Source organism: Chlamydotis macqueenii, chromosome 28 (genome assembly GCF_036417535.1).
Source record: "Chlamydotis macqueenii isolate bChlMac1 chromosome 28, bChlMac1.mat, whole genome shotgun sequence".
NCBI lineage: Eukaryota > Metazoa > Chordata > Aves > Otidiformes > Otididae > Chlamydotis > Chlamydotis macqueenii.
In genome coordinates, this window is record NC_141583.1 from 235,226 (window position 1) to 258,121 (window position 22,896).

The following is a 22,896-nucleotide window of genomic DNA, read 5'->3' on the forward strand; positions in this document are numbered from 1 at the left end:
CCGCAGGCTCGGAGCGGGCGCGCGCTGCCCAAACCCTCTCCCTGTGCTTCTGTGGGTGTGAAAACCGGAACGGGATGCTGCGGAGCAGTGGGCTGGTCATTTGGGGCAGCCCCGGCACAGGGGTGGGGAAGGCAGGGATGCACAGCCCCAAAACGGGGAGCGTGGCAGCACCCACCAGCGCCGCGGAGTTGGAGAGCCGGCGGCACAACCTGGGCACAGCTACGTCCCTGGGGACCGCGGAAACGGGGAGGCACAGCCCAAAGTGCCCCCGCATCCCGGTCAGAGCTCAGGCTGGGACACTGGGATTTGGGGGCACACGGCAGGTGCTGGTGGGATGCTGGTGTCTCCCCGTGCTGTTTTTCCCCCTGCACCGTGCCAGCTCTGGTGCTTTTTATAGCTGTGCCTGGCTGCGTCCAACAGCGAAGCTCAGAAAGCCCCGGGGTGCGGTGCCAGGGACACCGATAACCCTGGGACGGGGCTGGGCCCCCCCACCCGAGACGGAAAGTCCTTGGCCAATGCTCCGGACGGTCCTGGGGGGCAGAGCCCAGGCGAAAGCGTGGCTTTGCCGTGCAGCTTTATCGTGGCTTTATTAATCAAGAAGGCGAAACTCCATTAGTCACGCTCGTTAATGCCCGGCCCTCCAGCACGCTTGCTCCAGCCAGAGTCCCCGTGGCTGTGGGGAGCGAGGATGGGGCGAGGGATGCGCCGAGGGCGGGGAACGGGAGCCTGTACTGCCTGCTGGGGGGGGGGGGGGGGGGGGGGGGGGGGGCTGGATTAGACCCCCTTCCCACCCAGCGGCGGGTCTGGCTTCTCCAGCACAGACCCCGCAAGCCCAATGCAGTCTGGGGTGGGGGAGCAGCTCCGTCAGAGGATGCACCGAGCACCCAGACCCTCCGTCGTTCCTTCCGAGGAGGCACGAACCACCCGAAATCACTGGGAGACCCCCTAACACCCCACCTCGAGCTTTTCACCCGAGTGACAAGGGCTGGGATCCCACCGCCGTCCCCTCCGCTCAGCCCACCGCTCCTACTTCCCCGCAAAGCAGTAGGTGCCGTAGGTCCTCAGCTCCTTGCTGGGAAAGCCAAAGCTGCGGACGCCGGGGTCTGGCAGCCCCCCGCAGCGCTCGCGGGGGGTGGTGATGGGGTACCGCACGCTGCCGTCTGCCAGCCAGCCCCCATCGCAGAGATCCAGCTGGGAAAACTTCCAGGCAGAGTAGAGCTGCCCCACTTTGGCGATGGCGGCCCCGTGGTTGTGGCACGCTTGCCCGGCCTCCTTGAAGTTCAGGTGGCCCCGGATGAAGTAGACCTGGCCTGGGGATGAACGGGGACACGGGGAGTGAGCAGCCACCCATGGTGGGCTCCTGGGAAGAGCCCCAGCCCTGAGACAAAGCCGGGTGGGCACTGGGGTTCAGCGTCGCGGTGGGAAGGGCGGGGGTCCCGGCCGTACCTTGAAGAGCAGAGGTGAAGCAGAACGCGTCGAATCGGTCCTTCTGCTTGTCCCTGGCGCCGTAGGACCGAACGCCCGGCAGGAGGAGGCGGCCGCCGCACGGCTCCCGCGAGTTGATGATGGGGTAGTGGACGGTCCCGTCAAGGATCCAGCCGGCGTTGCACCAGTCCAGCCCCTCCGTCCAGGCTGCGGGGCAAACGGCGGCTCAGCACCGGCGCCTCCCTCCTCCCCGCACCCAGAGAGGCAAGTTTTGGGGTGGAAGGAGGGGTTTTGGTTATTTATTTGGATGCTTCACCTTTGTAGAGCTGCTGGTAGGTGGCGAGGCGGGAGTCCTGCTGCTCGCAGGCTCGCTTGGCTTCGTGGTAGTTGAATTTGTAGCGGCCGTTGCTGGGCTGGTAGGGGAACACGACGCCTGGGGGGACAGGGAAAGGGACGGAGGACGAGGGGGACGCTCCTCCCCAAGGAGGCTTTGCCTTATTGCCCCCAAGGATTCGGCGCTGAAGAGAAGGCCGGGGCATGGGGCATTGCAAGAGGGCACGCGAGGGACCCCCCCAGTCCAGCCCAGGGTCCCCTCCCTGCTCCCCCCCCACCACGCTCCCAGGGATGTGGCAGGAGGGAGCACGACCTCACCTTCCAGGTGCAGCGTGAGAGAGACGCTCTCATCCTCCAGCCCGTTGACGAGCTGGCAGCGGTAGCGTCCCTCATCCTCCAGAGTCACGTCGGCAATGGTGAGCGAGGCGTCATAGCGGTGGCTGTGCCGCAGGCGCACCCGGGGGCTCAGCGGCCCGTAGTTCTTGTGGTAGAGCCCGTTGGTGATGATGATGATGCTCTCCCGGTAGTTGGCTGGCTCCACTTTGCTCCACTTCACCCGGTAGTTGCGGGGCAGGGCGCGCAGGACGCAGGGCAGGGTGGCTGTGGCTCCCCGCTGCGTGTGCACTGTGGCGTGGAGGGGCTCCAGCAGGTACTGCAGGTGCGGGGGGGCTGCGGCGCGGCCCGCACACCCCTCAGCGTCAGCTCGCCACGGAGCACGGCCGCAGCCCCCCTCCCCTTCGACGCCCCTCAACCCACATCAGCGCCTCCAGCCTGATGTCCATCACCTGTCCGGGCTCCTTTCCCATGGGATGCAGAGCTCAGCTCTGCCCTGGCTGGATCCCCCCCGGCATCACCACCCTCCCCCCAGGCCCCACTCCCTACCCGGGCTCCCCGTCGGCCGCTGGAAGATGCTGGATGCCGCGTCTGCCGCCAGGAGCCAGAGGGAGCCGAGCAGGAGAAGCCAGCGCATCCTTAGAACCGGGGGCAGGACGGCACCTGCGGAAGCGCAGGGGTCAGGGGCGAGCAGCGGGATGCACGCCAGCTTTGGTGGGGACCAGAGGACGTGGCCCTGGGGCTCCGCAGCGCTTGCTGCCGGCGGTGCCGATGGATGGTGCCCTGTTCAGTTGGGGCCTCACCGACATTTACTGTGCAAAGGGGACATCTCGTGGGACACCGAGCCAACAGCGTGCCAACCCTCCTCCCCATCGTCCCACGCCTCTCACCCTCCCCGGCTGCGTCCTTCGGGGAGTCGCCGTTCCCATCCAATGCCTCCGGCGCGCGTCCTGCCCCGCCGCGTCCCGTCTCCGTCACAGCCGCCCCATTGCAGGGCCAAAGGCTCTGGAAAGGTCAAACCTGTGTCGCGGTGCTGCTGGGCAGAGGGGACGCCGGTGCTCCCAGCCGGCTCGCGCCCTCTCACCGTGCCGGTGCAGGCGGCGTCCCCGCAACCCTGCGGCCCCGCCGTCCCTTGGTGTCGGCTCCCATGGTGCGCGGGAGCGGCGAGCGCCAGCCGTGCCCTCGCTCCCTGCCCTGCCGCCGTCTCTTCCCGCTTTCTTCTTTTTTTTTCCTCCCACCCACCCCCCCCCCCAACACCTCCCCGAGGAACGCACGGGGAGGAGGAAGCACAATTTCCCATTGTGAGCATCTTTCTCTTTATTGTTCTGCTCGGCAAAACACAGAGCACCCAGCTAACAAACATCCCTTTATCTGCCGGCCACAGCGTCGGGGAGCTCGGGGGAAACGCCAGCACGGCACAGGGCTCCGGCAGCCCCTCGCGCCGGCAGAGCCTTCCTGCTGTGTCGGTCCCCGGCGCTGAGCCGGCTCTCCGCTCCTGCAGACGTCAGGGCAGCAGTTGAGTTTGCCCCCCCGCCTCAAAATTTCCAACGGGGAGATGCTGCTCCCATCCTTTGGGGGTCCTGTGGGTTGTGCGAGGGGGGGGTCTCACCGCTCTTGCGTCCCACCAGCCTTATCCCGCCCTGCGAAAAGGCATCGGAGAGGCTTCTCCATGGTCACCTTGGGGCCGGGAGCTGGCGGGAGCAAAACAAGCCGCACAATGGGGCTGTGTTCCGGGCTCCCTTATCTCCTCCCTCCCCAGGGCTGGAGGAAGCTTTTCTTTAAGGAAACACAAGACAAGCAGCGTCTGTCCCCGGCACCAGAGGACACAGCGATCCCGGCTTCGCCGTGGCACGCACGGCACGGAAAACAAACCTCCCCGGGGGGAGCAGCACCGGGGCACACGCTGGACCCCCAGCCCCTGTTCAAATTTGGCTGCTTGTGCGGAAGGGTGAAGGCAATAACCTGCCCCAGCGCTGGTGCTGGCAGGCGGGACTGGACGCCGCCGAGGCTCACCCAGCTTGAGACAGCCAGCGCTCAGGCTCATTTTAACGAGCAAAAGGCGGCCGGGGCTTCGCTCCCCCCAGGCAGAGAAGGGCTAAACCACAACGGCACCGCACGCTCCTCTCCCCAGTTATTTTGTGGGTCTGTGGCTGGTCAGAGAGCATCCGTCACCTCCCCCCACCAAACCCCCTGCTCCTTCCCGTGCCCACGGCTGCAGAAGCGGCTCCTGACCCCCCCCCCCCACCCCCGAGCGGTGGCTCGGGGCTCCTCGGCCAGAGGATGCTGTTTCCCAGCGCAGCGGTACCGTGGACCAGCCGAGCGGTTTCTTGCATTTTTCCCAAGTGAAGGCAACAGCTACACCCCTCGGCTCTCGCCAAACCACAGCCCGGGGCAGGGCACTTGCTGGGCCTCCAGAAGTGACTCATTCCCCTTCCCCATCCCGTCGGCGTCAGGGCATGACCTCGGCCCAATGCTGCCGATCTGAGGTCATGATTTGGCCCGGCGCTCTGGAAGGGAGTTATCTGAGCCGCCTCCCAAACAGCGCTCTGTGTTTCACTTCTCGGCTCCTTGCCTCTTCCTCTCCCTTTCTGGGGTTTGTACCCGCTCGCGGGGCATTGCCAACACCTCTCCGCGAAAGCAGCCAAAGTGAAGGCATCCCTCTCAGCCCAGCCCTCCTGGCGCGGGCTGGACTCCGCTCCTCGCCCTCGTTTTCAAGGCTCAGCTTCTCCTCCTCCCCACGCAGCCCCACGGGTAACCTCCTCACCGAAGCCCCCCGAACAGCCATTTTTCCTGCTGGCCAAGGAGTCTGAACCTGGCTTTGCTGAGCCAATCCCCCAAATCTCCTCTCCCTGACCCCGTCCCCACAAACCACCACATTCCTCCTGTGCCAAACCTCCCGAAAACTGAAACCCCAGGCTTGCCCCGGCCACGGCTCCCCCCCACCCCAAATCCCACCCTGACCCTCTGGCTCCCAGCCGAGCCGGACACCGACACCAAAAGCCCCAGCACAGCAGCCCGAGCCACCCAATTTGGCAAACCCAGGTACCGAGGTGTGCCTGGGCGGCCGGCCTGGGGTTTCCGTGTTGGCAATGCCATCCCACTCCCAGCCGCTCTTCCGCCCTCGGGAAGCACCGAGGCGAGGGCAGGACCTGGCAGCCACCCTGGCAGGCGGAGTTTGCGTTCCCGGCGCACCTCTCCTCGTGTCTCCCCAGTTTCGGAGGGTTTGCCTGCCCCACGACATGCCTGAGCACACCGGCGCCTCGAGACTCCAGCTCTCCGGGCTGTGCTTCCTCCTCCAGATCCTCACCATCATCTTCTTCGCCGTCTTTGTCCGGTACAGCCCAGAGAGCAGCCCCAGCCTCTGCTTCCCGCAGCTGAACTGCAGCTGGAAAAAGCAGGAGTCGGGTTCTCAGCACCCCCGTGAGTACCCACGTCCCGGGCGGGTGCGGAGAGCGGCTCTACCTGGTCCCCAGGCGCTGCCATCTGGGATGTCACGGCTCGGTCCGGCCTGCAGACCTCTCACAGCGTCCCGCTCCGGATCGCATCCCAGAGGGGAGGGGAACACCAAGCTGCGGGGCTGGGGTACTGGTGCATCCCACCGAGGAGGGGCTGGTGGGTGGAAAGCAGCCATGCTGCAAGGGTTTCCCACCCACTTGGACAAAGCCAAGCCCCAAACCGGGATATTTGAGTCCAGAACATGCGTTTCAGCAGCTGGAGCGCAGAGGGGATCACTCGGTGCAGTGACAAACCTGGGATTGTCCTCCCGTCCCCTCCAGGGAACACAGCAGCCGCTCCCGACGCCTTGGGGTCTGCGAAATTCCCACCGACCTGCTGGGTTTGGCAGTGCCAAGGGATTTGCAGCAAGCCCCTTTCAGAGGGGATTTGGCTCCCTCAGCCTCGCCGCAGCATCCAACACGGGGCAGGGGGTCCGTCCCACCATGAGCATCCTCCTGCACCCCCAGCGTGGTGGTGAGACCCAGCCTGAGCCGGAGGATGAGGGGACAACTCCAGCTTTTTTGAGGCGAGGGCAAGGCAGGCGCTGGGAACGCGGCGTCTGGAGCGCCGGGGCCGAGGGAGGGGAGCGGGGCAGCGCCCAGCTGCCCGGCGGGGAGCAGGCATCGGGCAGGTTCTCCCAGTTTCGCCTGCCCACTCAACCCCACCCAGCGCTGGCAGTGACTCACGGCTCCGGCACACAGCTCTCAGCCGCGCGGTACAAAGGGCGTTTAGCCCAAGTGAGAGTCAGGCCCCCTTCTCCTCTGACTGGTCCCAATTTTCTGTTCACCCTTCTGGTCCTCTTGGCCCGTGAAGCGGAGCGTGATGTTTTCCGGGGCAGCAGACTCATCTTTGCGCTGGCGTCATGGGTGCAGGTGGCTCTCAGCTGCCTCAGGAGGAGGAAATTTTTTACCCTGGGGGTGGTGCAGCACTGGCCCAGGTTGCCCAGAGAGGCGGTGATGCCCCATCCCTGGAAACATCCCAGGCCAGGTTGGCCGGGGCTCCGAGCAACCTGATCTGGTTGGAGATGTCCCTGCTCCTGGCAGGGGGGTTGGACTGGGTGGGCTTGAAAGGTCTCTTCCCACCCAAACCATCCTGTGATTCCATGATTTTACGTGCATGCTCTGAGTGCCTGCTCAGGGTGGTAGCAAACAGTCTGGCAGGCGCCGCGTCAGACGGGACAGCCTTACCTGCCACCAGCATAAGCACCAACTGCTCGTGCTCTCCGCTGGAGATCTCCAAGCGAGACGCAAGGCCGGATCGACCATGGTTCCAGAGACAGCAAGGCCGATTTGTACCGGCTGAAGCCTTCAGCTCCCCAAAAGCTGTTAGAGCAGGGATATCTGAGCACCCTCGGGGGGACCGGGGGGGCTGCCTGCCCTCCACGCCTCAGACCCATCCTTCTGCCTCTGCCCTGCCAGGTTTCCGAGATGTCCACCTCCAAGCTCTCCTTGGCTTCGGGCTCGTGGTGGCCTTCCTCGGCCGCTATGGGCCGGGCAGCACGGCCATCAGCATTGTCGTCGTGGCCTTCGCCATCCAGTGGGCCGTACTGATCCAAGGGTTTTTATACTCCTTCCTGAACGGCAAAATTTCGGTGGGAGCTCAGAGGTAAGGCAGGAGGGGCTGGTCTTGGTGGCAGAAGCGCTGGTGGCAGGTCCAAGCCTGGCACACTGGCTCCCTCCTCTGTAAAACGGACGGCTCTGCTCTGGAGGAGGATGAGGAGCAGGGTTCTGGGTTACGTGAGCACCACGCTAGTGAGGGCCATGTAAGTGCTGCCGATGTCACCAGCAGGCGTTTCGGGGGGCACGCCGCCTCAGGCCCAGCCGTCCCTTCGTCACCAGCACCGCAAGGCTGGGGCTGCCCGTTCAGCTTGTGGGAGCAGTGGGAGGCAGGGTCCGGGCTGCGGGCTCAGCTCCTGTCCCCCGCAAACCCTGCTCCCCCCAGCTCCGGTGCTCGTCCCCCGACACCTTCCCTCTCCTTCCCAGCATGGTCAGTGCCGACTTCTGCACTGCAGCCGTTCTGATTGCCACCGGAGCTGTTCTGGGCAGGGTGAACCCCGTGCAGATGCTGCTGCTGACCCTGCTGGGAGTCACCCTCTTCACTCTCAATGAGTACATCCTGCTCGGTCTCATGGGGGTGAGTCACCGAGCAGGGGGGGGCCACCAGAAAGGGTGACACCGTGGGTTTAGGCTTCTCGTGTCAAGACCTGCCTTGTCCGTAGAGATAAACCCTGTACCCCCGCTTCCTGCACGGCGTTTTTCTGTGCTCACCAGGTAAGCGACAGCGGGGGCTCCTTGACCGTCCACACCTTCGGTGCTTATTTCGGCTTGATGGTTTCACGGATCTTGCACCAGCCCCACAGGGACAAGAGGAAAGAGCAGCAGGACACGGGGTGCCAGCCAGACGCCTTTGCTGTGGTTGGTATGCAGCTGAAATCCTGCAAGGTGGCGGAAGGACCATCACCAATATTAGGACAGTGTGGCCGTGGCTTTGACCTGCAGTCCTGCAAACTGTCAAGGACAGAGGTCCTCCACCTCCCTGGTGACCTGTCCTGCAGCTGCACCACCTTTTCCAGGAAAAAGCTTCCCCAGCCTGAACCTCCCACACTGCCAGCTGTGGCCACCTGCATCTCTTGGCACTAGCAATAAGTTTCCTTCCCACGAGGGATCAACCCTGCCTGTTCCGCTTCCCCGCAGGAACCATCTACCTCTGGGTCTTCTGGCCCAGCTTCACCTCAGCCACCACTGTCCACGAAAACACTGCACCCTGGGCCGTGCTCAACACCTACTTCTCACTGGCAGCGAGCACCCTGGCCACCTTCGTCCTCTCGCCCATCCTCTATGAGGAGAGCACTGTGCGGATGGTAGGTCCTCTCCCGGGACAAACCCAAGTCTCATGGACTGCTCGTGTCCCATTCTACAGGGACGGCGAGCGTGAATACACTCAGGGCAAAAAGAGGATGCCTGTTAGGCTTTCTTATGTTCATTAAGACCCAGTTTGAACACCAAGGAAGCCCAAATTCCCCCAGCCCCATGCCGATGTCCTCTACGGAGTCAATTCCTCCACCATGTCCTGCTCCACCAGGTTCAGATCCAAGATGCCACCTTGGCCAGCACGGCCATGATGGGTATGGCTGGGGAGATGCTGGTCACCCCCTTCGGGGCCCTCATCGCGGGGTTTCTGGCCGGACTGATCCCCCCGCTTGGCTTCAGGTTCCTCATGGTGAGTGGCCTCGGGACAGCCGAGGACACCCATCCCAGGTGAGGGGACCACCCCTCTTTGGGGAGGCTGCATTGCCAACCTGCAACCACCAAGATGCAGCACTCGCTTTTCCTTAACGCTCCCCCCAGCCCATCCTGCGCTCCAGGCTGAAAATCCAGGACACGTGCGGCGTTCACAACGTCCACGGGCTGCCAGGGATCCTGGGTGCCTTGCTGGGGACACTGCTGACGGCACTGGCCACGGCAGATGCTTACGGTGGCAGGTGAGAAGAGCCAGGATCGGGGTGCCAGTGACTCCGTGCACCAAGCTGGGGCCACCGTGACCCCTGAAATGGGGGATGCTCCACGCACCCTCTGTCACATCACCCAGAGCCACGAGCGGAGCCTATCTGGGAGAACAAGCTCCCAAAAACCTGTCCCCATTCTGGCTTGCAGGCTGGAGCTGGTGTTCCCGCTGGTGGCCCCGGGTGGCCGGACGGCCACCGACCAGGCGCTCTGCCAGCTCAGCGCCCTGCCTGTCACCCTGCTCCTGGCCACGCTCGGGGGCTGCCTCGCCGGTGAGTTTTGCCTCGGGTGGGACAGGACGGGGGGGGTTCAAGTGGCAGGAGAATTGCTGGATTTGGGGGGGAGAACAGCCAGGGAGCAGCCTCCCCCCCATCGGCTGGGGTGGGCAGAGCCCGGTGCTGCACAAAACCCCCCGGGGCTGGAGCTGCCGCTGGGGCTGGAACTGGGACCGAGCCGGGGCTGGGACTGGAACTGGGACCGAGCCGGGGCTGGAACTGGAACTGGGACCGAGCCGGGGCTGGGGCTGGAACTGGGACCGAGCCGGGGCTGGAACTGGGACCGAGCCGGGGCTGGGGCTGGAACTGGGACCGAGCCGGGGCTGGGGCTGGGACCGAGCCGGGGCTGGGGCTGGAACTGGGACCGAGCCGGGGCTGGGGCTGGAACTGGGACCGAGCCGGGGCTGGAACTGGGACCGAGCCGGGGCTGGGGCTGGAACTGGGACCGAGCCCCCGCGGCCCGGCCCGGAGCTGCCGCTAGGTGTCAGGGGAAGCCCGGCGAGAGGAGCCGCGCCGGGCCGCTCCCCCGCTCTCAGACGCCCTCGCCCGGCTCTCGGCACCCTCAGGAGCCGTCTTGAAAATCAGGGGGCTGAGACCTCCAGACAGGCGGTACCCGGACAACGCGGCCCTCGGGGAGGTAAAGCGGGGGGCTGGCTGCCAAAAAAAAACCGGGCTGTGCGGGGCTTGGGGGCTGCTTCCCTCCCCCCGCAGCAGGGTTTGGGGGAAGCAGCTGCATGAAACCCCCCCAGCACCCGTCCTGCTTCGCTCCGAGCAGGGCCTGTGTCTGCCCCGTTCCGCGCTGGTGCAGGTGGCCGGGGAAGGATGCGACCACAAGGCAAGGGCAAAGGAGCCGGGCACCGGCACCCTGGTGTGAGGACCGCGGACCCCAGCGGGGTCCTGCCCCCCCCGGGGCACAGCATCCCCAGTGCTGGGCAGCTGCTGCAGCCTGAATTTCCCAGCAGCCTGCTCCAGACACAGCCAGGCTCGTCCTTGCATGGTCCCAAAGGTTTCGGGAGCGCTCGGGTGCCCGCGGGCTGCCGCAGGGTGAAGAGATGCTGCGGCGATGCAGGTGCTCAGGGCGCGAGCAACCCAGTTTGCTCCTGGGACACCGCAGGGTGTCCGGCCTGGCTCAGCCGCTTCCCCTCGCTGCTCCGTGCCTCGGCTTCCCCATCTACCACTCTCCAAAGAGGGGAAAGGCAGCGAGGGTTGCTGGGTCACGCCAGGCTCCACAGAGAGCAGCAAAGGCTTTCTACGGACACTTTTACACAACAATTAAAACACACAGATTTTTTTGTACCTTCAGGATTTGCCAGTGAATTCACACAGCACCTGCCCGACTTTGCCGGCCAAGTTTCCTTCAGGTTTCTTTCCAGGGAGGAAAGCAAACCCCCCCAGGACCCCTCTTCACCCGAAGGACTGATGGGTTCCACGTGTTGCTCCATTCCTGTTGTCCCCCCACCCACGGGTGCTGGTCACACCAGAGGGTGCAACAGCCCAGCGCACCCAGCACCCGGGGACAAGACCAGGGTGACACCAGGGTCCTCAGCACAGGGGTGACCCCCACCTTCCCCTAACCGCTCGCTGCCTTGCGTCGGGGATTGGGGCCAAGAAAAAGCCCCCCCTCCTCAAAAGAGGAAAGTAGCCCCCCAGCACCCAGCCCCTTTGGGAGGGGGACACTCCCCTGGCCGTTGCAGGTCCTGGGGGGACCCACCTCCCACGAGCCTGGGGGCGGCTGCCAGACACTTTCACACCTCCAGTGCCAGGTTTCGGTGCTCGCTGTGTGGGGTTCCCACGGGCGCAGGTGTCCCCAGCTGCCGGCACCTGGGGAGGGGGCCACAGCCCCGTCCCACGCAGAGGGGACAGGGGGCTCAGGGCCAGCGCAGCCACGTTTGGGGCCAGCAGTTTGCTACCCAAAGTGGCCATGGTCAGGACCACCTGGTTTGAATAGCTGCTGCTGTTGAAACACACAGATTTTTTTTTTTTTTTTAAATGATTGCACCAAAGATGCAAAAAAGTAATAATAAAAATAATTTGGTTGCAGGCTGACCAAAACCCACCACTTTTAAATGGGGCTCCTTCTCCTTTCTAAAAGGAATTGAATCAAATTAGAGAAAATTTGGAGTCTGAAGCGTTGCTCCACAGCAGGAATTCAAAACTTTGAGACAAGTCAAACCACCACTTTAACTTTCCCAGTTCCAGTAGTTTGTTGCAGAAAACCTAGTGAATTCACCGCATCCACTGAACGCTTCGGCGCCACCGGATTTCCAGCACCAAACGCAGGGAAGCGGGCCACGCAGCTCCGATCCCGCCACCGCCATGGGTGCTGGGGAGGAGTTCTCTGCTGCCCCTCCTCTGCACAGAGACCCCAGCCCCTCTTCATACTCAGGCTGGTGGGGAGGCCACGTCCCCCGTGCCCACGTCCCCGCGGCACGCACCACTCCCCAGCATCGCGGAGGGATGCAGGAGGGGAGAAGCGGCACGAGGGCTGGCGCCCCAGCAAGGAGGTGCTGGGCTCCAGCCAGTGCCCCTGGCCCGGGGTGCAGGGCTCACCCCCAGCCCCCCGTCACCCCTTCCCACCCCTCTCCTCCTCTTTCCCAGGCAGCCCCTTTCCCCTTTTTTTTTTTTTATCTCCTTGCGGCACGTTTCAAAAGCAACCCACTGCGAGGGGAAGAAAAGCCCCTCCAGTGAGATCATTGCGAGACCCCCAGACGTAGGGGTTGGGTGTGAAATGGACCTCCCTCCTCCTCCCCTCGCCCGGCCCCCCGGCCCCTCTGAAAGGCTGTTATGTTTTGTAATCGGATTAGGGGAGCCCCGCGCCCTCCTCGCTCCCATTTACCAACGCAACCGGCTTGCGCGCTGCCACTCTCCCCGCAGATTGTTTAAGCGAGCCGGGCGCGAGCGGAGAGCTCGCCCGCACAAGGGCGAGGGTAGGTTCGGACGGCAAGAGCCTGAAAGGTTTAGTCAGCGAACAAATTGCTTCTCTGTAGGGGCCGTTTTCTTCCCAAGTTGAACATAATGATGGCAGTTTGGCGAACAGATGGTGCAGCTAAGCAGATAATCCCGCCGGCCCCGCCAGCGCGGGGAGAGGCAGCGCTGGCTCTGCCTGCAGCCCCGGGGGCCCATCCCGGGACAAGCGGGTCACGGTGGCAGCTGGGTGACAATCGCACCCCGATGAGGCACGACGAGCTTGGGTGGGCAACCCCACCTTCACACCTCTTCTGCTTGGAGGGTGGGTTGGGCGCCAGACGCTGCTCGGGCCTCAGTTTCCCCAGCTCTCTGCTCCGTCACTTTTTGGAGCAGGGCTCACCCTCAGATCGCAGCCTGACGGGGGGAGATGTACTGTGAGACAGCACCGCTTTCTGTGCACGGGAGCAAAGGACAGCTCAGAAAAACTCATTTCATTCTCATTTTCCCTCTCCCTCAAGACTTGGAAAGAGCTGGAGAAGGAAGGGGTTGGGTGCATGGTGTGCCAGCTCAGGGGTGCTGGGACCTGCCTGCTAAATCAGTCTTTATTTAAAATACATCAGCAGGAAAAGCCCAAGGCCCCGCCAACGCGATGCAGGCAAGGGAGGGCAGACACATCTGCGCAGAGCAAGCCCTGCCCGCGCCATGCTGGCACCAGGGAGCCCTTCCCCGCGCCGTGGGGTCTCGCAGCTTGCGGGATGCACTCCAGATACACTGCATCCCCGCTTCCTGGGGGCTCATTTAATTCACGTTCCCCCCCTCTCCCTACCAGCCTTGTTCCCCGAGAGCCCCGACTCCAACAGCTCCTTTGCCCTCTCCCGCGACAGCCCAGCTGCCAGGGGACCTGCCTAAATCACCTCTTGCTAATGCGGGGGCTCTGTCAGCTGCTCAAAGGCTGTTTTACGAGGAAAAGCAATAACAACATCTCTCTGTTACAGCTGGGGAAACTAAGGCACACAAAGAGGTGCCTGAGAGTCCATTGGAATTAGAGGCAGGACAAAGCCCAGGCTCCCGGCGTACGTGTCCTTACACATCCACAGCCCCCACTCCCAGGAACAGCTGATGCTGTGTGCTGTTTGATAGAAAGCCAGCTAATCATCTTTCCCACCTTCGTTAGAGTGTGAATCGTTAGCCGAGCGACACCTGTAAAGTTCCTTGTCAGACCAGGCTGGTGTGCGCGGCTAATAATGGGCACCATATGGGCGAGGGGAGGCCCAGGAGACTAGCAGGGGCCCGACCATCCCCACGCTGAACAAAGAGCAGCGCCCGTCGGCTTCCCACTGCGGCACGGCATCACCAGCACCAGCGCTGGGCTGCGTGAAGGACATGCGGCGGCGAGGGAAGAGCCTGGGCAGCACCGGCGGTGGAGGAAGAGCCACTGTTCGTGGTGCCAAACACCTCGCGACCTCCCTGGGCAGCCCCTGCCCTTTGGGAAAGGACCCGGCGAGAGCAAACCGCAGCTCGAGCGTGCGTGTTAAAGGCGGGAGAGCCATCGAGCCTCGTGCCCTGCAGCTGCCCGAAGCCTGGGGCCAAGCACCCCGGACCCACCAACGCACACCCCACCGTGCGTTGGGGCGTCCTCTCACCGCCAGCCTGGCAGAGGCCACCGCGCGCGCAGGCAGAGCCTCCCGGGCCCCACGGCGACAGGGAGGACACGGTGTGAATTAGAGACGGGTCCTTGCGCTGGGGCTGATCCAGAGTCCCCCAGACTCCCGCCCCAACCCCAAACTTGGGGGCAGAGCTCAGCCCCTCTGCCAAGCTACCTCCCAACAAAAGCCCCCACCACCTGTGACCCACCGCAATTAAAGCCCCATTTTCAGGCCCTCATTCGTTGCCAGCAGCGTAATGAGCCTGCGGGCACCGTCAGTGGGGGCAAAGCAATTAAAATCGCTGGCATGGTGGCTGCGTGGGTGGCTCTGCTGTGCGCTGCTGCCCGCGTCCGTTTTGGGGCGAGCGGGCAATGCCAGGCCAGGCAGCGCCTCAAAGCGCCGCGTCTCCCCGCGGGCGAACAATCGGCTTGTTCTTTGGGTTAAAAGAATAATAAAATAAAATAAAGAGGGAATAAAGGCCCCAGTAAAATTGGGAGTCAAGTTTATTTACAAACTGAGTACGAAGTGAAGAGCCTGGAACAAAGGTGTTATGTAAGGGACAGTCACTAAGGGGCTCTTTACCCACGCTAATTGCCACTTGCTCCACGATATCCATTTATCTTGCAGCTGAAACTGCCTCCTCAGCCTCGTAGGTTCAAGCACTGCTTGTTTGCAACGCTGCCCAGCACAATTAGCACGCAGGAGCAGCGGCCGATGCAGCCCCACTGCCCAAACCCACCGGGAAGCCTCCTACCTCCCCGAAAAGCGAGGTCCTGTTCGGTGGCAGTGGGCACGTGGCTTGGTAGGTAGAGATGCTGCGCTGCGTGGTGTTGGTTGTGTAACCGGGAGGGTCAACGGGGCTCTGTTCTGCTGGAGAAAACCTCCGGGTCCCTGTGTGGGCCCTACCTGAGCGGCGACGAGCTGCAAGACATCACAGGACACTCACGGGAGCGGCTGCAAGAGCAACAGCTAATGGCTGTGAAAGAACAAGATTTGGGGAGAAGGAATGAACCCGGTGCTTGTGATGACGTTTCCAAGCGGTCCGGCTGGAAACCGCCCTCAGATGCAAGAGACCAGTACCGAACGAAAAACACGGGTGGAAGCAGCTGCCATGATCCTGCTGTGCCCTGCAGCACCTGGCTGTTCTGCTCCTGTCCCCGCTCTCGGAATGTCCAGGGGCACGAAGACCACGGAGGGACCGTCAGCTCTGCTCTGGCCGAACTGGGAGGGAGGAAGAGGAGGCGACAGCATCCCTGGCAGCTGAGAGGTCAATTTTATTGACAAACTGCCTCTTGAATGGAGCGCGGGGGACAATGCCGGCCCTCAGCCCGGGTCAATTGGGACGGTGTAAAGCGAGGGGCCGGCACCAGCGGCCCCGGCAAAGCCCTCCAGGCGAGTGGCCTATTCCACCATGTTTGTATAACCCCTGACCCCTCCTTTGGGGGTTTAATTGAAATCCCAGCTTGGTGACAAATTGGCATGACCAGCGGGCCAGAGGGTGGGAGGGCGAGTGTGGAAGTGATGCTGGGAAGCCGTCTCCCTGCTTCGGCAGAAACCGACCCGCTGCCGGGCTGCCCCTTCCCGCCCTGGCTCGGGCCACCTGCAAAGCGGTTTGCACCCAAGTCAGATGTTTTATTCACAGCCTGCTCCTTCCTCTCCTTCCATGCCACTGCCCAAAGCTTGCCACGACGGGCTTTGGACGGGCAAAGCACCTCTCCCTGTCCAAAGGGAAGGGTCACAGCCCTTCACCAGTCCTTCATCTTTAAGCAAAAACTGCTTTTTGAAGCAGAAATAAGCTTCTGCAAAACTCATAACTAAAGCCCCAACACAGTTTCCACAGCCTGAGGATCAAAAACCGACATCGAGCCAAACGGGGCTGAGTTCGTCCTGTTTCTAAATTTCCTGAGAGAGAGGCAAGAAATGACAGATGCACTCTTGTGACCGCAGAAATCTCTTTTTTTTTGCAGAAACTAGACTAAAAAAAGACAGAGAAAAAGCCCCAAATTAGCCACCTGAAAATCCCCATCCCTTTCACAGCGCATTAGCAGCATCCCAGTCGCTCCGTGCTGTGCAGAGCTGCGCTACACGAAGGTACCGCTGCACCTGAGATGGATGTCAAGGCGGGTGTTCCTGCTGGCCAACAGGACTCTGCGAAGCTACAGCGCAGTCCTCCGAAGCACTAACGCTTTTCCCTTCACTTCTTCTCCCATCCCAGAGTACTGTAATCACCAGATGCTGAGATGAGACTGCGGCGTTTTCCTGCCCACAGGTAGGTATTTGGAGTTTTACGTTCCATGGATCACCCACGCTCACTCCCAGCTGCTCTTTAGAGAGGAAGGAGTAACGTCTGGTCCCAGTGCAACCAGAGCCCCGCAGTGCAAAAGGCACAAGCGAGGCTTGAACCAGTTCCAGCCTAAACCTGTGCAAATTCCGCGTGCGGGGAAGAGCGTGTGCCCCGCCGGCGCTCCTGCCCGTCGTTCTGCTGGTCCTGCCCTTGCAGCCCGTCCTGCAGGACTTGCCGGGTCTGGTGAAGCATCCCACGCTTCCCACCACTGATCGCGGCTGTACGGCACCAACAGGAGACTTTCACTGGGTAGCGGATGTCTGTACGTCCAACTCGCGCTCAATCCCCCTCAAAACAGAGTGGCCCCACTTGAAGGCAAAACCCAAAAATATCCCCATTGGTGCCTGCTTTGCCATCTGCACGTCATTTGCAAATCATTTGCTGGGATTTTTACATATCCTAAAATACTTTTAACTGCAGGTTTCGTGTCTGTCATCTGTCACTGATTAATACATTCCATTGCTATTACTGTTATTATTACCATTAGTTGTCCTTCCATTCGATTCGGAGCAGGCACCCTGTTGACGAGGAGGGAGCCAGCAATAGCCGGGGTTTGTTTTCAGGACGTGCAGCCATCGGAGGCGATGAGACTTGTGAGAGCAACACCTTGTCCCCCGTGCATCAGTAGGTCTCAAACTGGTTTGCAAAAGAGAACCAGATTGCCAGTTTGCAGGGGGAGAGGTACAAGGTTGGGAGGTCACTTGCCTCCAGTGACTCCAATAAACTGGGGGCACTGATGGGGACTGGACTGTCCGATCCCTTCCTCCTCCTGCCTTCCCACACAACCTTGGAGTTTGCCATGTTTCAAGGGAGAGAAACAAACTGCAATTTTGCATTGCTTAACCTTCTTGCCATCCCAGATTTTTCCTTGGGAATAGACCTGGGGTGATTTCATCTCCCCCAATTTCCCTCCCCACCTCCCAGGACAACCGGCTCCTTCCGCTCTGCCGGCTGTCACTTTGCCACCTTCCCGCGGACCCTGCGGGTCACTATTCCTCCAAACAACCTTCGGTTTCCACCAGTTCAGGTTCTTAGGGGCTTCTTGCACAAAACCCTTTGAGATGTTTCATGCAGGGCTTGAAAAGGCTCCTGCTTCCTCTGGGGGGCATTATCATGACAACCGGCTTGAATTCAGCACAGATCCAGGCTCCCAGCTGGATCCTCAGCCACGCCAAGTCCCCCCGACACCCTTCGGCTGGGACAGAGAGGCCAAAGGAGCGCGCGGGTCCCAGGATCACGGGGAACTGGCCCAGCCCCATTTCCCAGTCCCCATCCTCATATATATTCCCTTCCAGTCGCCCGGCGCTTTTTTCTGCACGTTCCTCTTTTGCGAGAGCTGCCCTCCTCTTCCCCACTCCCACCGGGCTCTTCCCCCCTCCCCGCGGTCCTCTTCTGTCCCCGGCATCCCCCTTTCTCTTGGCTCTCTATAAACAAAGCGCCTCAGTGTCTGGGGGAAGAAAAGTTGCATTATGCAAATGGGAAAAAGCGAACAGGAGATTTCTCACTCCGAGAACCCCCATTCCAGGCCTGCACCTCGGTTTCCATGGCATGACCAAAGCCTGCTGGAGGCTGGTTTGCATACGGATGAGAGAGGAGATGAAATCAGCACGAAAGCCCATCGCTGACAGAACGCCATTGTTTAGCCTGTCTGATTTGGAGGCTAATGAAACGCCGTTAAAAAAAAAAAGAAAGAAAGTGGAAAAAAAAAAATAAAACCACACTGCTTTCATCCTGGCTTTGGTCAGTGATGGGGAGGGGGGGCTAAATATGATGATGGAAGATCGTCTGCGCGATCGGGCTCAGGGTGAAGGTATTCTGGCACCCGGGAAGGAAATTCCCAGGATGCACTGCCCCTGCGAGCCAGAGCGATGCTGACGGGAGATGGTGCTGTGGACAGAGCGCTGGGCTGGGAGAGGCTGCGACAGAGCTGGCAAAAATCAGCCCTGCTCCTCTCGAGGCGATACAGCAGCACTTGGCATGCAAATATCCCAACCTACCGATGCTCAAGAGCAGCCAGGAACACATCTGTCCCACAGCATGTGGCAGGGAGGCGACTGACCCACCCAAAAACACACCACGTCCAGGAGAGACACTGGGCCAAGTGCGTGGGCTGGGACCGGACTCTCCTGGTCACAAGCTTTCAGAGTGGAATGAATTAAACTGTGAAACCAAAGACCGGGGTGGGAAGAGGGTCAGCGAGCAGGCACGGTGCATTAGCATTCCTTCACCATGCAAGCTGTGGCCGTGCTGGTGGAGAGGGAGAGCCACGTGCATCTCAAAGGACAACACAAAATACAGGGAGAAACACCCATGGGTGCCCCATCTCCCCCATCCCAACAGCCTCTTCGGGCTGCTCCTGATCCATTGCACTACGGAGGTCCCAGCACCTCTCCAAGCGCTCCGAGGACGGATGGAGCAGGAGCACAGCCTCTCCTTCCCCTCGCCCTTGCCACGGCCACCCAGTCCCTTTCCCCCTGCCAAGGGCACATTGTCTCCAGTGTGTGCCTTCCAGAACAGCCTGATTGACCCTGAAAGGGCTGATTTGCTTTCCCCGGCCCATTGAAACACCGGAGAGCAAAGCCTGTTCCCCTCCAGGCGCCCGGAAACCTGGCACCCTTTCCACTTCGCTTCCCCCTGCCCCTCAGCCCAGGGGCTCCTGCTGAGATTTTGCTGTCAACAGAGTTTTGTTCCCTTTCTAGGGCTGCGCAGAAGGGACATAAGGACCTTGAAAATGGCAGCTTCTTTGACACCGCTATTCTCCTTCGACCCCCCTGGCTGAATAAACAGCTCACAAAAAAATGGAGTTTACTGTATTTCTTCCTCAGGGGGAAAACACTGCATCTTGGTCCTAATTAATTTACCTAATTAACATTATCTTCACTGGGTCTGTATGCAAAGACCTTTTTCTGTACTCGCCGGGACAGAGGAAAAAACAAGAATAAAATATATTGAAGGCATCTCCCAGCCCCGACTGCAAAAGGGACATCGCAGAAAGCGTGCCGTTCCCATTGTTTCTGCCTCGGAGAAAGCAGCCGCGGGAGAATCGCCTCCACCTCGACCCTCTCTCTTTTGCAAACAGAGCACGGGACGGGGCTGTATGAGTGCACCCCAGCCTCTCGACGCTGTGCTGGAGGTGCAGTGCGCATCCTCGGGGAATGCCAGGACAGGCATGCCTGGGGATGCTTGGGTGGATGAGTTATGGCAGGAGGGAGAGCGAGGGACGGATACTGTGACCAGGGGAAGATGCTCACGAGCAGCTAAAATTCAAGCCACTGTGCTGACTCCTCCACCACAGTTAACCAGCGAGCTCTGCACCGGTTTGGCCCTGCCAGGGAGCCTGCCCTGTGTTCAGACCCTGAATTTTCCTGGGGCGGTCGCTGCTGACGAGGCAAAGGGCCCTGCGAACCATCCACCTTCGCTGCTCCTGCCTAGCAAAGCCCTGCGCCGCTATTTTGTTCTTTTCCCTGCCAGATGCCAGCTCTCTTCAGCCTCTTTCTTCTCCCCACGCTTTGCTTTGCCGCATAGTTCCGGAAATCAGAAACAAAAGGAGAGGAAAGAAAATAGGCTGGATCCGGAGTGGGGGGGTAGGGGGAGTTTCCCTTCTGTTAAGCTTTTGCAGCTCTGCCTGCCTCCCAATATCAGACACTGTATGGCATCTCACATGACAAGCGCTCGTGCCCACGTGCGCGGCCACGTGACAAGATGCCCAGCTATGCCGGGCCGTGGGATGGAGGCGAGCGGCTGGGATCACAGCCCGATCCCTTTGGCCGGAAAAAAAGAGGATGAAGAAGAGAGAAGCTCCTGTCTGCTCCCGACCTGCATGCCCAAAGCCGCGTGCCCTGCCAAAAGGCACACACTGGGGGAAAAGCACTCCCAGGCCGTGCACTCGCAGGCTGTTGTGGTTGAGTTGATGCAGTAGGATCTGTGCTTTCAGGGCAGGACATGGACTCAGTCCCAACTGTTGCTCTCGGAGCCCCTATAGATTGGATACCGACCGCCAAAACTTCCTCAGCATGGTGAAGTGCAGAGTCTGAGCTGCACAGCTCTGCCTCCGCATCTTCCCATCATCCCTGCTTCGAACGAGGCTGTCAGCATGGGCTTAGGTGTCCACATCATCAGAATAATTTGATTTACAGACATTTTTGCTTTATAAAGGGAAATCCCCCATCCCAGGCTTCATAATCATTAGCTGAAGCAGCCAGCAATCATCCTGTAATTTGTTTTCCTTACTGAAATGAAGCCCCAGCTCGGTACGTGTTTCCATTTGGAAATGCCAGCTCCCCACAGCAGCCTGCTCTGAGCACGCTGCCTTTCCCACCGCCCTGAGTCGCAGTGGCGCTTTATTTTATCAAGACGCTAAGCAGCTCCCATTCTTGGGAGCCCCATCAGGCTTCTCCACTCCAGAGGAACAACGGGCAGAAACCTCTGTGCATCCTGATGGATGGGGAGGAGAGAAGGAAGGTCTTGCAGGCATCACCCTCTGGCTTTGCTTAATCTGGGGAGGGTCAGAACACACCTCCAGCCCCGAGAATTGTGCCGCAGCCAGCGTGATGCTGACCGAGCGGTAAGGCAGGGTCTGGCTGGCTCCAGACACTAGTAGGAGCTGCAAAGTGTGAGTCTGAGCAGCAATAAGAGCTGAGAAAACAGGCTGGAGAGCCACGCCAGAAAGGGATGTGCCGAGGCAGAAACGAGGGCTACTGTGGCCCTGCTGCTCCAGCACCGGATTTCCCCGGGGTGCGGCTCCCAGCTTGTGCTCTCCTGCTGCAAATCTGCTTTAGGCTTTTGGATGGGGGGCACAGCAAGCACCGCGTCTGCTCTCAAGTCCCAAAGCAAAGCCCCGCTGTCCCCTTGGCAAAGCACAGGGCTGACAAACTCCACGGTGAGCACCAGCCCTGCGACGCAATCTGCCAAAAGCAGACATTGCCACAGCCCAAAGCTCCAGGTGGATCCCAGAGGAGAGACCTCAGACATCTTCACCTGCCCATCAGACCAGGCAGGGGAGATGCTTCCACCATCAGAAACCTGCTATTAGCAGCAGGTGCTTTGTCCACCCCATTTCCAGCTGCTGCTAGACTTCCAGTAATTCTCAGTGACCTCATTTTCACTTAATTTTGTAAATCATTTTGGGGTTGTTGTTTTTCATTTTACTCTATTTTTAATTTGTTGTTGTTTCCCTCTGAGCTGGAGTTTGTCATTTAATCAACTTAGACCCAGATAGCCTGGAGGGTGTTTGGGGAAGGGGGGTGGGGAGGGAAGAATGAAAACGCTAATGTCACATCACCTCCCTAAAATGAGTTTTAATTGTAATCCTTTAATCCCTCTCAGATGGCCCTCTCTCCACTGATGTTTTTCATAATTATTCCTTGCCATTTTCCCATCGGTCTAAGGAGTGTCTTCAAGAGGGAGGGGGTGGAGAAAAGGCCCTTTTATAAAATAATAATAATGGGCCAAATTAAGACACAAAGAGGGAAATAACAAGGGGGCAAGGGCTGCAGAGACAGAATGGGGATTATTAATGCCTCCCCCCTCAGAAATTTCAGTGATGGTGCTCTCAGCCACCCCAATCAGTGGGCAATTGAGGCTTGTTTGCTCGAGTGGCTGCACCCTCCTACAATGACCCACATTTAGCCAAGTGGCTGCATTGACAGAGTACCAGGTGCGCAGGATTGGGAAAACCGCCTCGAGGCAGCATCTCGCCAGCCTGCCGTGCTCCGCAGAGGGGTCTGCACAGGGCCGGCCAGCTCCGGGACAGTTCCCACCTGCCTGAGCTGCGGGCCGGACCCGAGGATGAGATGGTCAGTGGGAACGTCCCTTCCAGCGCTGCCCAGCACCCAGGGCCCTCTGAAGGGCATCATTCTTACTGCTGCTGCCAGCTATCAGCCCCTTCCCCCTCTGAAACAAGTCGTAACTCTTCTCTTGGTCTCTCCCTGATGGAGCCTGAAGGATGCTGGAGAGGAAGGGGATTGCCTTCCCCAGCAGCAGCAAAGACATGGCTGAGTGGGGGAGAGGGTCAGAAAGGGTCTTCATGGGGGTCTCAGTCCTGCCCAGGGACCACCAAACGCTCAATGCTGTCTCCAACCCTCCATCAGCATCAGTGCTTCTTAAACTGGTGCCTGCCAGCACCCACAATCAGACCCCCATCCCTCCGCAAAGCTGAGCTGGTGGGAGAGCAAAGCAACTTGTCCCTTCGCTTGGCTCTGAGCAGCACCAAATTTCACCCAGGACCCCAGGGCCCCTGCTGCCGTGGAGCACCACCCACACTACAGCCTCTCCCTGCACAACGCCAGCACTGTACGGACGGGACCATGACCCAAAGCCTGTGGGATGGACCACGAGCCCAATAAAAGTTCTCCGAATGCTTCTGAGCGCTTGGAAAGTTACCAGGAACCAAACACCCAGGTTAATCTGGCACTTGGGAGCTCAGGCTTAACTCCCCTGAATTAAAGGTGTTAATTCAGAGGAGTTAAGCCCAGCTTCCCTTTGAAAGGCCACAGGCCCTCGACAGGGGCTGGAATTGAAAGTCTGGTCCCTGCACACAAGCAGCAGAGCTTTCATTAACTCCAGAGCTGCTCTGGCGAAGCACCCCAGCGAAAGGGGAACGTTTACAGACCACTGAACTTGCACTTAATCTGGGA

At 60.5% G+C, this 22,896-nt stretch overlaps 2 protein-coding genes across 3 annotated transcripts; one reads left to right on the forward strand and one right to left on the reverse strand.

Annotated features, from left to right (window-relative positions):
• Positions 1 to 568: 568 nt before the first annotated feature.
• Positions 569 to 3,280, reverse strand: HAPLN2 (hyaluronan and proteoglycan link protein 2). Of its 2 annotated transcripts, none has more exons than XM_086768640.1 (7): positions 3,176 to 3,280; positions 2,982 to 3,096; positions 2,641 to 2,903; positions 2,077 to 2,427; positions 1,742 to 1,858; positions 1,447 to 1,632; positions 569 to 1,310 (listed from the first exon to the last, which is right to left on the reverse strand). In XM_086768640.1, the coding sequence occupies exons 3-7, from the start codon at positions 2,726 to 2,728 to the stop codon at positions 1,027 to 1,029; spliced, it is 1,026 nt and encodes a 341-aa protein (XP_086624766.1). In that variant the 5' UTR covers positions 2,729 to 2,903; positions 2,982 to 3,096; positions 3,176 to 3,280; the 3' UTR covers positions 569 to 1,026. The 2 variants fall into 2 exon arrangements, with proteins under 2 accessions (XP_086624766.1, XP_086624765.1); XM_086768639.1 differs by having other exon boundaries at positions 2,641 to 2,754; positions 3,176 to 3,274.
• Positions 3,281 to 5,330: 2,050 nt separating this feature from the next.
• On the forward strand, positions 5,331 to 10,238 carry RHBG (Rh family B glycoprotein). The gene is made up of 10 exons (XM_086768100.1): positions 5,331 to 5,511; positions 7,005 to 7,191; positions 7,569 to 7,719; positions 7,857 to 8,004; positions 8,280 to 8,446; positions 8,668 to 8,805; positions 8,934 to 9,067; positions 9,240 to 9,361; positions 9,931 to 10,001; positions 10,140 to 10,238. The coding sequence occupies exons 1-10, from the start codon at positions 5,331 to 5,333 to the stop codon at positions 10,236 to 10,238; spliced, it is 1,398 nt and encodes a 465-aa protein (XP_086624226.1).
• Positions 10,239 to 22,896: the final 12,658 nt, after the last annotated feature.